Source organism: Somniosus microcephalus, chromosome 5 (assembly GCF_052327205.1).
Source record: "Somniosus microcephalus isolate GS21.2 chromosome 5, FLI_Smic_1.0, whole genome shotgun sequence".
Lineage (NCBI taxonomy): Eukaryota > Metazoa > Chordata > Chondrichthyes > Squaliformes > Somniosidae > Somniosus > Somniosus microcephalus.
Window position 1 is genome coordinate 174,684,172 of NC_140991.1, and position 13,682 is coordinate 174,697,853.

The following is a 13,682-nucleotide window of genomic DNA, read 5'->3' on the forward strand; positions in this document are numbered from 1 at the left end:
GGTCATCTGACTCTGGGCTCCGATAACTCCTCAAATCCTCCAGAGTTAGTCACCTGGTGGCAGAGCTTTTGAATGTCTTGGTTCCACCAGCTGGATCTCCTTCCCAGAAACTCTTCATCTTACTACTTCCTTCCCTGCTTTTCACAACCTCAAAATCTACCTTTTTGACTGTGCGTTCGGCCAACTTTCCGAAATGCTGCAATGCTCAGTCCATCTCTCGGCTATCTGAAGTCTTTAGGGATGCTTTATTAAGCTAAATGAACTATACAATTGCAAGTTGTTACTGCTGAATGCAGGATGTGATTATCCCTGATGTGATTGAGATGCCGGGTCTAAGCCAGTGTGATCCCAGACCCTGGTGAATGTAGTTTCTGGTCTGTGTAAGGCAGCACTCAGCCAGAAGATTCTCTAGCTACAAGTTCAGCATCGCCTTGACAGTGTAGCTATTGATCTGCAGTAAGATCTTGGTCATTCCTGGCACTTTGCTTTGTGGTGGGCTCAGTAATGGAGGATCTGGCTCAGTGGTAGAGCATATGCTTTGCTCATATGAGGCATTGGGTTCAATCCCCAGTATATCTATACACTTCACATTTCACTGGATTTCCGTTGTGTAGTGGTTATCATGTTTGCCTACCATGCATAAAGGTCCCCTGTCCGAAAGTAGGCAGAAACATTTAGGGGTGGAGTGGTACAAGCTGGCACAAGTTCAAAACCCAGTCTCTGTACTAGGTAAATGATGGTTGGTGGCATTACCAGCAGTTCTGAATCACATCACTGAAGCCAGAATCAAAAGTTTGCAGATTGTTTGACAGACAACAGCACCATCTGGTGGTACAGAGAATAATCAAATATGCTCCATGTTGATACCATTCACATGTATCCTGAAATTATGCCATAGGATCCAGAGCACAAATGCTTAATGCATTTGTCTGAAATTCCTCTCTGCACAATTTTAGCAGAGGTGGTAACCTGATTAAAATGAATAGGATAACACCTTTGGTGAAATGGAGAAAGAGAAATTTCAGATGAATGTCTTAAATGTTCATACACCAGTATTCCGTACCATAATTTCAGGGTTGTGGTTTTCGTTGATTTGTATGTAAAAATAAAAATAATTCCATGGTTTTGCAACAAGATGCAGCACAACTCAAAATCAGATATTGTTCAGCTTCATTTTGGAAAGTTAGATAGTTTTGTTTTTGTGGTGAAATACATTACATCATACAGGCGCATTAGAGGGAATTTTAAACTAAAAATACGGGTGGGTGGAGGACAGTTAAATTGTTAAAAATGGGATTCCCGACATGATCCCACCTCCAACCCGCCCACTTCCGGTTTTAACGGAGGTGGGAGGGAGCAGGCGACCAACCCGTTCCCAGGGGGCGGAACATAAATTTAAATATTATAATGAGGCTGGAAGCCTCTTTTTTAACCTCCATTTTGTTTTTAACCATGTTGGATGGGTTTCACACAATTCGTAAAACTCAGCAGTAACAGTAAAGCAGGGACTGCTGGATCCAGGAGGTAAGTGGCTTTACACCTTCCTCCTGGATCCAGGGTCCCTGCCTAGCCCACCCCCCGCGATCAGAGATCTCCTCATGAGGCCTCCAATTACCTCCAGGCCGACCCCCCCCAGGCCTCCTTCACCCCCCCCCCCAACAAACGATGATGTTGAGGCGGGCCCCGATCCTCCAGTGGCCGGCCCCGATCTTCTCTTTACCCACCCCGATCATCCGGTCCTGAACTCTGCACTTTTAATGGCACGGCCCGCCCCTAATTGCTGGCTGACCCCTCACCCCCCAATCCATTCCCCGGCCTGATGCCCAATCCGTTCTCTCCCCCATCCCCCGCTAGTCTGTATGGGCTGATCCCCAATCATTTCTTCCCTCCACCCCTCCCCCAATTCGTCTGCCTGGCTTGATCGCCAATCCTCTAGCTCCTGCCCCACGATTGTCTGGCCAGCCCCCGATCCCTGGTCGCCTGGTCGTCTACTGCCCCCCCCCCACCAAAATTGTCTGCTCGGCTCCCGATCCTCTCTTCCTCCCCCACACACTCCTCATGCAAATCCTCCCTCCCTTCTCTTTTCAGCTGAAAGTCTGCCTAATCTGCTGGCTGCGGGTGGGAAACCGAGGCCTCATATGTAAATCAGGCCCTACCGTTAAAGTCGGCAGGGCCTGTTGGAAACCCAGCCTCCCGGGTTTCCCGACCGCCTCGGAACCGCCCCAACCCACCTTCCGCCACAAAGTTCCAGCCATTATCTAGTTCAGAACACTAACAGCAGCACTAAGTGATTCCAATCTTGCTGTCCCCTTTAAAACTATTCATACATGTTGATTCTCACTATGATAAGAGCAAAGCATAATTTATTTGTAATCTAACTGAGGGGGTAGAACCAGGAAATTATTTTACTATTGTTGAGATACCACGGCAAACGTGGGAGTCGAGACCAGAGCTATTGAAAACACAACTGCTTTATTCCTACCACATGACAAACAGGAACTAGAAAAGCCCGCGCATCCACTTAAATACTTCCCAGACAGGAAGTGCTCCCGGCAGCCTGTCCCTGCGGGAAACAAGTTGCTGGAGGAAAGGGCCCCCGGCTGGGGGCTTCTGCTTAGACTGTCTGTGCCGCCGTGAGCGGATTATGTCCAGTGGTGGCGTGTCGCCACAGAGCTCCCCCCAGAATCCGCTTAGGAGGAGTGGACGAGTCGTGACGGTGGTCTAATGGTTCTGCCGCAGCGGCTCTGAGTGGTCGCCGGTCTGGTTGGTTGGGTCGGGCGGTTCGCCGCCGGCTGTGCTGGCTTGCCGGGGGGACGGCCTCTAGTTGGAGGCTGGGCCACGGGGACCTGTTCCCCTGGTTCTGTGTGTGCTGGTTTGAGCCGGTCGATGGAGACTGTCTCGACCCTGTCGCCAAGTCGCAGCTTGAAGACCTTGTCCCCGGTTTGTAGTACCTCGTATGGGGGTCGCAGGGGCCCGCGGTGTGCGTCGTGTCGCACGAAGACGAAGCGCGCCTGCTGTAAATTTGGCGGGACGTGAGGTGCGAGTTCGCCGTGTCAGTTGACCGGAAGTGGGGCGAACTGCTGAGCGGAAGAGAAAGAGTTGAGCCGCTGCTGTTCGGCCGACCAAGGCTTGGTAGGCTCCGGAAGGAATTCGCCTGGGACGCGCAGCGGTTGTCCATAGACTAACTCCGCTGCCGAGGACTGGAGGTCTTCCTTGACCACGGTGCGTAGGCCGAGTAGCACCCACGGTAGGCGGTCAGTCCAGGTACTGTCCTGCAGGCCGGCGCGGAGTGAGGCCTTGAGTGACCTGTGGAAGCGTTCACAAAGTCCGTTGGCCTGCGGGTGGTACGCCGTGGTGCGGTGGAGCGTCACCCCGAGGTTGCGTGCTGTGGCCGTCCAGAGTTCGGAGGTGAACTGGGCGCCTCTGTCGGAGGTTATGTCGGCCGGTACGCCGAACCTCGCAACCCAGGTGTTAACGAACGCCCTGGCGATGTCGGCTGTGGTGGTGGAGGTCAGCGGCACTGCCTCAGGCCAGCGTGTGTAGCGGTCGACCATCGTGAGGAGATAAGTTTGGCCTTGCGATGGCGGCAGGGGACCGACGATGTCGACGTGTACGTGGTCGAAGCGGCGGCTGGGTACCTCGAAGTCTCCCAGGGGTGCTTTGGTGTGCAGCTGTACCTTAGCCCGTTGGTAGGCGAGGCAGGAGGTGGCCCAAGTCCGAACATCTCTGCTGAGGCCACGCCAGACGAAGCGCTTGGAGAGGAGTTTGACGGATGCGCGGGAACCCGGGTGAGAGAGCCCGTGGAGCGCGTCGAAGACGCGGCGGCGCCAGGTCTCAAGGACGACCGGCCTGGGTTGGCCGAGTGAGATGTCGCACGTGACTGCCGTGGCTTCGGGCCCGTGCGCGACCTTGGCTAGGCGTAGCCCTGGCAGGCTGGTAGCCGCCGAGAGGAGGTCTGGGTCCGTGAGCTGGGCCGCTGCTAGTTGTGCGTAGTCGACCGCGAGGTGATTCGCACAGACGGCGGGACGGGAAAGGCAGTCAGCGACCACGTTGTCTCTACCGGAGACGTGCTGAATGTCCGTAGTAAACTCGGAGACGGCCGCGAGCTGGCATTGCTGCCTAGCGGACCAGGGTTCGGTGTGCTTGGCCATCGCGTATGTGAGTGGCTTGTGGTCCACATACGCGGTGAAGGGGCGGCCTTCCAGGAGGAACCTGAAATGGCGGACCGACAGGTGGAGTGCGAGAAGCTCGCGGTCGAAAGTGGAGTATTTGACCTCCGGGGGGCGCAGTTGGCGGCTGTAGAAGGCAAGTGGCTGCCACGCGCCATTGACCCACTGCTCGAACACAGCCCCGACCGCGTGGTCGGAGGCGTCGGTGGTGAGCGCGACCCGGGCATCGGCCCTCGGGTGCGCGAGCAGAGTGGCGTCGGCGAGCGCATTTTTGGTGGCGTCGAAGGCGGCTGCCGTGTCAGTGGTCCAGGCTACGTCCATCTTGCCGGATTTTCCTCGGAGGGAGTCGTATAGGGGCTTCATGAGGGCTGCGGCTCTGGGGATGAACCTGTTGTAGAAGTTCACCATCCCGAGGAACTCCTGGAGGCCCTTGATGGTTGTGGGGCGGGGGAATTGCTGGACGGCCTGCACCTTGTTGGGCAGGGGGACGGCCCCAGCAGGGGTGATGTGGTGACCGAGAAAATCGATCTCGGTTAGGCCGAATTGGCACTTCGCCGGGCTGAGGATGAGCCCGTGTTGGGCTAGGCGCCCGAACAGGATGCGAAGGTGTTCGAGGTGTTCCTGTTTGGAGGAGCTGGCCACGAGAATGTCGTCTAGATAGACGAATAGGAAGTTCAGGTCCCGGAGGACTGAGTCCATAAGGCGCTGGAAAGCCTGTGCTGCATTCTTGAGGCCGAAGGGCATCCTCAGGAACTCGAACAGGCCGAATGGGGTGATGACGGCCGTTTTGGGGATGTCCGCGGGGTGTACGGGGACTTGGTGGTAACCGCGCACCAGGTCGACTTTGGAAAAGACGGTTCGTCCGGCCAGTCGGGCCGAGAAGTCCTGGATGTGTGGCACCGGGTATCGATTGGGGGTGGTGGCGTCGTTGAGGCGGCGGTAGTCCCCGCAAGGGCGCCAGCCTCCGCCGGGCTTGGGGGCGATGTGGAGGGGCGAGGCCCAAGGGCTGCTGGAGCGGCGGATGATGCCGAGTTGTTCCATGGTGGTGAACTCGGCCCGCGCGATTTCCAGCTTGGCCGGGTTGAGTCTGCGGGCGTGGGCAGAAACCGGGGGGCCGGTGGTGGGGATATAGTGTTCCACACCGTGCTTGGCGGCTTTGGCCGAAAAGGTTGGGTTAGTGAGGGCGGGAAACTCAGCTAGGAGTGCCGAGTAGTCGTCCGTGGCTCTGGCGAGGCAGTAGGTCGTCAGGCCGGCCGAACGGGCCGGGGTAAAGGCGCCGGGGATGGGGGCCATAGTGTTGATGTCGACGAGGCGGTGCCTCGGAATGTCGACAAGGAGGCCGTGGGTGCGTAGGAAGTCGGCGCCGATGAGTGGGCAGAGGACCTTGGCTGTGAGGAACTCCCAGCGGTAGCGGCGGCCCGCGAGATCGAGCGTGACCATGCGGGTGCCATATATGCGGATTTCAGAGCCGTTGGCTGCAGCCAGTGTGATACCCCGTGTGCCGCGTTGGATCTCGAGGGCGGAGGCGGGGGTGATGCTGTGCTGGGCCCCTGTGTCGCACAGAAATCGGCGGTTGGTTCTGTCGTCAGTGACGTACAGTAGGGGCTCCTTCTGCCCCACGGCCATCGCGGGGGCCGGTGCGGGGGGGGGGGTTTGAAGGTACACGGTGGCGTGCAGCGTTGAGCCCTAGCGCCAAAACGGGTGTGGTAGTAGCAGTGACCTGGAGTGGTAGGGCGGTCGGGCCTAGCGGCCCGGGAAGACCGCGTGGTCGTTGCCGTGAGGTCGGGCGCGACGTCGCGAGCGGCCTGTGCAGAGAGCAGCCGGTCGGCCTTTTCGGCTATATCATTCAGGTCCGTGGAGTCAGACTCCACAATGAGCGGGCGGATGCTGGCGGGGAGCTGCCGAATGAAAAGCGTGCGAAAAAGGGCGCCGGGATTTTTGTCGTCTGAGAGGGACAGCATGTGGGAAAGCAGGTCTGATGGTGAAGCGTCACCAAGGCCGGGGAGGTCCAGGAGTTGGCAGTGGCGCTGGTAAGAGGACGTTTGAAATTTTTTAAGTAGCGCAGCCTTCAGATGTTCGTACTTGCCATCCGTTGGTGGATTCTGCAGCGCTGCCCAAACCTTGGGGACTGTAGCGTAGGTGAGCGAGGCGACGAGGTAGTCGTACTTCATGGCGTCGACTGTAATGCCTTTCAGCCGGAATCTGGACTCAGCTTGAACGAACCAGGCTTCGGCGAGGTTCTCCCAAAAGTCTGGTAATTTAACCGTGACTGCGTTTGTATCCGCCATGCTAGCTTAGGATTCGTCCTGAGCGTCGGGGTCACCAGTGTTGAGATACCGCGGCAAACGTGGGAGTTGAGACCAGAGCTATTGAAAACACAACTGCTTTATTCCTACCACATGACAAACAGGAACTAGAAAAGCCCGCGCATCCACTTAAATACTTCCCAGACAGGAAGTGCTCCTGGCAGCCTGTCCCTGCGGGAAACAAGTTGCTGGAGGAAAGGGCCCCCAGCTGGGGGCTTCTGCTTAGACTGTCTGTGCCACCGTGAGCGGATTATGTCCAGTGGTGGCGTGTCGCCACACTATTATATATACAAACAAAAAAAGCAGTTCATTACTCATACTCATGCAAATACTTGTATAAATATGTGGATCACCTACATTATAGGCTTACAAACAATTAACATTTATTTTAATTGTAGCTTCTAGATGGAGTTGATGTCAGAAACATGAACATCCAATGGCTTCGATCCCAAATTGGAATTGTATCCCAGGAGCCTGTGCTCTTCAATTGCAGCATTGCTGAGAATATCGCCTATGGTGACAACAGCAGGACTGTGTCACAGGAGGAAATCGAGAAGGCAGCAAAAGCAGCAAATGTTCACTCTTTTATTGAACAACTCCCTGATGTAAGTTTATCCATTATCTAACAGCAATAATAATAATGAGGATTTTACAGTGGTGTACACACATTGATTAACTCTGCAGTTGGTGTGTGAATCAACATTCAACACCACGGATACAAAATCCAATAATGGTGACAGTAAAATATCTTAGCTGAAAAACTTCAGAAATTTCATTGATAAGATTTGAAAGTGGAAAGACGTGAATCGTAATAATAATGTAAAATAAAAATGTTGATCCTTGCTTTATTCCCCCCTATTTTATAAAGCACTATGCATTGATGCTAATGCAGCACCTATACTCTAGATTTGTAATGTGCCAAAGCTTTATTCTGTTTCTTTTTTTGAAGCATCATTTTAGTGTTAAAGGGATATTTTTGTCCCTTTGGGACATTCTCCAGCAAGCTTAGATCATGGAACAGCTAGCAGAAGCCTGCGCCAAAAGCCTAGTATTACAACCACCAAATTAGCCACCATGAAAGGCTCTACTGCAGCAGATGTGGTATCAGCTGCAGTTCTATAATAATGCAGTTTCATGGGGTCATTTGATTTTTTTTCAACTTAAAACCATATTTTACCATAGACTTGATCGGCTACGGGCCAACATTTGCGATCGGAGACTTCCCACTGGCAGATGCCTCCGACCTGCTAAAAATCTATAAATGTACCTGGTGGCATGGGAGATCATGGGCCCAACCAATAAAAGAAGGGAATCCCCATTCATACTTATTGGAGTTCCGTATGTACGGAACTCCAATAAATATGAATGGGGATTACTTAAAAAATAAACCAACACAAGAAATAAATGGTTTAAAAAATTACATATTTAAAATTAATTAAAATGTCATTTAATTAACTATTTTAAACAAATTAAATTTTTTGAATGCGGAAGTTGTGCAAATCTCCACCCGCAGAGGCCCATCTCCTGGGGATGTAGAGGATCTGTCAAGAGAATTCTTGACAGATCGCAAGTGCCGGGCTTCAGCGCATGCGCTTCGCATGCCTAAGCCCGGAACCTGCGTGGCCCCTACGGGCGAGTACACACCTCGTACCCACCCGTAGGAGTCGCAAAATACGGCCCATCGTGATAACTGTCACATCACCAATCACATCATTGCACGTCTCCATTTGCTGATAGAGTCCATTGCAGTTATCAGGACAACAAAATGCGTCTATCATTTCATATAATGCATGTTATTCTCCAGCGCTGGGAGAAATGGTCTAAAACAGCATGCTTAAATTCTTTTGCCATATCATGCCATTAGTTTATATGGTACAAATTTTTAAATTTTAAACAAAAGTTTGTGCCACACAAAAGTAACAGTATAGCTTCAGTCAAGACCTAACCTGACTCTGGAGGTGAGCACTGTCAGAGTATAACTCCAATGCAATGTCAAACCAAGTTTAAAAACTGCTCATGTATTCCAGCTGCATTCTCAATACAGAAGACGTAAACATGCATGTGCAGTAATAAAAACAGAAAATGCTGGAAACACTCAGCATGTCAGGCAGCATCTGTAGAGAGAGAAACAGAGTTAACGTTTCAGGTAGATGACCCTTCATCAGAACTGGAAAAAGTTGGAGATGTAACAGGTTTTTAAGCCAGTCTAGGGGCAGGGAGAGGGGTGAGGGGAGGAAAGAACAAAAGGGAAGGTCTGTGATAGGATGGAAGGCAGGAGAGATTAAAAGACAAAAGGGAAGATGGTGCAAGGCAAAAGGAGATGGTAATGGGACAAGTTATGAAACAAAAGATGACTCTAGATGAAGTGTAAATGGCAATGGCAGGATGATCAACAGCTGCCATATGAGAGAGAGAAAAAAATGATAGGGGCAGAGGTTATGGTCTGAAATTGTTGAACTCGATGTTGAGTCCAGAAGGCTGTAAAGTGCCTAATCGAAAGATGAGGTGCTGTTCCTCGAGCTTACTTTGAACTTCGTTGGAACAGTGTAAGAGTCCGAGGACAGAGGTCAGAGTGGGAGTGGAGCGGAGAATTAAAGTGACAGGCGACCGGAAGCTCGGGGTCACCCTTACGGACTGAACGAATTTATTCTGCAAAGCGGTCACCCAATCTATGTTTGGTCTGCACATCTGACTTTCTTTTGCCCAGCAGAAAGCTCTGCAGCCATGGTGTTGTAAGGTGCTGATAGCTGTGAACAGATGATAGAGCCAGCCCTCCCACTGATGTTTCATAGTTTGCTATGATTAATTCAAAAACATTTGGTCTTTTTACCATGACAATCCATGATTTTTCCAAAACATTAGCATGACTAAACTACAGCCCTTAAAAGGTAAGAGACGCGAAATTCAACTCCATAGCGCCGGTACTATTGGCCCTTTTTTTTTTTTTTTTTTTAAATGGCTTCCACCTCGCCTCTGCACACTTCTGGCGTGGCCCACGCTGTTCGTCATCTTGGTTAGGGTGATAGCTTGGGAGGTACGTTTGTGCGCCGCCAGTATGCAGAGCAGACAGATTGTGATGTCAGTCAGCGTGTAATGTTGATTTGGCGCAAGACCTGTCATTTTCGCCGTCGCCGCTCCATTCAACATCATCTCCTAAACACGCACAGGTGAACATGTGTTCTGCTACACGTGAGACCCTCCCCATCCCCACCTCCACCAGCTCTAATTGAAGGGATACATCCAACTGGCAGCTAAGTTGCTTATTGCTTTTGGTCTGGATCTTGCAGAGTTTGTAGGAGTACTGGGTTGCTGTAAGAGATTTCAAAAGTTGTTAAAGTGTGAAGGGAGTGCTGCTGGACTTTGGGAAGACATTGGCTGCTACTCGAAGCCCTCTGAGTATAACGCTTGCTCCCAGTCCTGGGGGCTCTAGTTGCAGTCTCCCTTGGGCTGCAGCATGACAGGGAGATGAAGCAGAGGCAGAAAAGAAGTCAAGCTGTTCGCTGAGTGAAGAGGAGGAGGAGGACTCTCAGCAGGAGGCCTTACCCACCATGGGTCTTCAGGGAGCACTTGTCCTACCTGCCCCTAAGCCAGGAGCAGTGTTTCGGCGGCTCCTCTCTGCCACCTCTTGGAACCAGACCTGCAGCCTCAGAGCAGGGCGACGCCACCACTACCAGTGGTGCTCAAGGTGACCGTGGCCCTGATTTTTTTTTGCCAGCGGATTTTTTCAGGCTGGAACAGGCGACATAGCAAACGTGTCGCAGTTGCCGTCTATTGCTGCATCCAGGAGATCATAGGGGCTCTGTAGACTAGGAGAGGGGACTTTGTTGAGAGAAGCAGGTGGAGCGTGCACGTGGCTTTGCAAGAATATCGCGCTTCCTCATGGTGTAAGGTGCCATCGACTGCACACACACGACTTTGCGGGTACCACATTTCAATGGTGAGATGTACAGTAACCGCACAGTGTACCACTTACTTAATGTGCAGGTTGTATGCGATCATGCCCAGCACATCATGCTGGTGAATGTCTGCTATCCTGGCAGCAGTCATGATGTGTTCATCCTGTGCCAGTTTGCAGTGCCAGCAATCTTCCACTCACCACGTCGAACCCGAGGGTGGCTGCTCAGAGACAAAGGCTATCTGCTCTACACCTGGCTGATGACTCCCCTTCACCACCACCACTCGTGGCCAGCACTCATATAATGAGAGCCATGCTGCCATGAGGAACATCATCAAGCAGACCATCAGGGTGCTGAAGCAATGGTTTCGCTGCCTTGACCGCTCGGGAGGAGCCCTCCAGTACTCGCCAGAATGGGTGTCCCAATTCGTCATGGTCTGCTGCATCCTCCACAACTTGGTCATCGTGAAGGCGCAGCACTTGCCACCATGGGTTCTGCAACCACCTCATGAGGAGGAGGAGGAAGAGAGCAAGCAGCCCGGACAGACTGTCCATGAGGGCATCATCAGACTCCGGTTCCCCTGAATGAAACCCCAGATCTCCATTGCGCAACACTTCCCCACCTTACCATCACTCTGTCACAGAACAGCATCCTCTTGGAAACAATGCTGAAATGAAAGCCACTGCAAAACCAACATTCCAAACCAAATTTATAAATCAATCAATCCAATATTACATAACAAAGCCAACTACTCACCCTCGTGTATTCCATTAGTGCTTGTTTTCTGTGTGTCTTTGCCTGTTCTCGTGCACCTACGAAGTTCTTCCCCAGTAGCTGCAGCATGGCTGGTGGAAGGCTCCTCTTGAGAGATGACAGCATTCATTCTCTCACCACTGCCACTCCGCCAGAGCCCTTGCTGTTGCCTGTCAGCCAGCCCAGACTACTGCTGCCTATGCTGAGATGGTGCAGTCTGCAGCCAGGCCTTCTAGACCCAGAGTTGCTCAAGGTTGTCCTGCAAGGCCAGCTCCAGTCTCACCCACTGAAAGTCAACAGCCTTCCACCAGGCATGCTGCAGCTACTAGAACAGGCAAAGGCACACAGAAAACAGCCACTGCTACTCCCCGGGGGCGGCGCCTCAGCAATCCAAGTAATATGTTGGAGGATAGATTGCTGGTCTGCTGTGACACCCTGCAAGCCCCTTTCCACACTGGTGAATGCAGCCACAATGGCAGAAGTCTGAGCTTGCGTGGCATGAGAACAGTCTGAGCTTGCATGACAGAGGTCTGAGCTTTCACTGTAGCACTCAGATATTGGGTCGCTTCCGCTCGTGCTGCAATGAGACATCACCCATCAGACCCTGCATCATGGTTGGGTCCACAAGTGCGCTACTGGAGTTGCCCATCACTTCCATCCTGAAAATGATGGGCTCCAAGCTCTGCGCAAAGCCCTGTGCAAAGCTGCTGCCGGACTCCTCCATGCTCCTTGACAGTAACAATAGGCTCGCTGGAGGCCTGCCAATGCACCAAGTATTTCTGTGTGCATGTCCATCACCCTCCTTCTGTAGGCCGTCCTCATCTAAGTCCTCTGCAGCAGAACTTGTGAGTGACCTCCCCGTCTGGGGAGCTGGCACCTGCACTACCCTTTCCCGTTGCTCTGGCTGCTCTCCTCTTCAATGGTTTCAGCCTCGCCGCTCACCGCAGCCTCAGTGACGGCCCCTCCAATAATGTTGAGTACCATCTCCTCTAGCTGGGTAAGGATATGTAGGCGTGCCCATTCCCCGCTGGTTTGCTGCTGCTGCCTTTGTTTATGACCCAGCTTGTGTAAGGTTTTTATTTCGACCGGCATTAAATTGACAGCAAGACCAATTCTTTTGAAACAATTTGGAATAAGTTTATTAAACACACAAACTCATGCAAGTTTATTAAATACACACACTCATGCACATCAAAACAATAGCCTACTGGTATCCTATGACTCTACTTGATTACAACTCGTAAGGTAATGGGTTAGATTTACACAGACTAGTACTTCCCTGAGTTAGGCAATGCATGTGGCCTTTTTCCTTGCTTCTTGGTCTGGTCTGCAGAGGGAGGTCTTCTTGTTCTTCCATGTGGTCGTCGAGAGAGAGAGAGCCTTTGGTTCCTTGTTTTATATCTTTTTAAAGTCCATTGTCTTTAAATTCTTAAGATGCCACGATTGGGTCTTAGATTCTGGCAGTTCTTGATTGGCTTTCCTTTGAACATGTGTCTGTCTGCAGTGGCTGGTGCCATTTCTTGCTTAAGTTAATTGTTTGTTGACACCTTTTAGGGGCTCTTGAGTTTCAATGTTGCCTCTGTGGGGCGTTATCCTGTTATGCAGGTTTCCTTTAAGTTTTGCGTCGTTGCCTTACCCAGGGGAGATCTATACACATCAAATTTATCTTTATCTTATATTAATAGTCTCGAGTCCATCACACACATAAAACATATATTTTTATTCTTACACTTGTCCTGCAAGAGAGAGGGAAGTGTGTCGGTGAGTGTGGTGCAATGTGTTTGGGTGATGTGCTTGTCATGGTTGAATAGCTGGCAGTGTGTGCAAGGTGTGAGATGTGGGTGTGAGGCTTGCAGCAGTGGTAAGTGTGTGTGTGGATGAGGTGAAGCTATGAATGTAAGGTTTGAGTCATGATTGATAGAGATTGTTGGTAGGTTAGTGGTGGGTGTGTGGTGCATTGAGCCGTGTGTGAGGCTAGATGTGCAGTTGGTGAGAGACACCATTTGAAGATGCATTCACTGACCTTGATCACTTGTGTGAGGTCATTGAATATTTTTCAGCACTGGATCCAGATCCTCCGAGCAAGACTGTAGGCAGCGACCACTTTGGCTATATGCTCCCACTGCATTCTCACTGTGTGTCCAGAGGGCCTCCTGGCCTCCTGCGGGTAAAGAACCTGTCTCCTCCTTTCTACCCCCTCCACTAAGGCCTCTAGTGCTGCGTCCGAGAACCTTAGTGCCCTTTCTCTGCTCTGTTGAGCCATTATTCATTCACAGTTGCCTTCACAAGCAGTTCCAGCAGCTGCTGAATGCAGAAAGCACCTCACCTTTAAGTGGTGCAGACTGCCTTTTAGATGTGGAGGCCAGCTTTAAATAGAGCTAGCCTCGCACAAACTTCAAACTCAGCAGCATGTTCAGCGCTGGGCTGAATGCAGCATTGCCGGTAATTAGCAGGCAGCACGACTTTGAATTACTTTGAACAGGCACGGGCCAATCACTCATTGTGATCCCCATGCCCGTTTTCGTGCCTAATCAAATTTTTAGCCTAACAGGTATGTT

At 51.6% G+C, this 13,682-nt stretch overlaps 1 protein-coding gene across 2 annotated transcripts in view; it reads left to right on the top strand.

The window, feature by feature from the left end:
* LOC147117448 (ATP-dependent translocase ABCB1-like) overlaps window positions 1-13,682 on the top strand; it is a 174,744-nt gene that overhangs the window by 140,301 nt on the left and 20,761 nt on the right. For both annotated transcript variants that reach the window (XM_085988444.1, XM_085988443.1), the window contains exon 21: window positions 6,874-7,080. In XM_085988444.1, coding sequence (XP_085844570.1) covers window positions 6,874-7,080 — 207 coding nt within the window. The remainder of the gene's footprint in view (window positions 1-6,873; window positions 7,081-13,682) is intronic.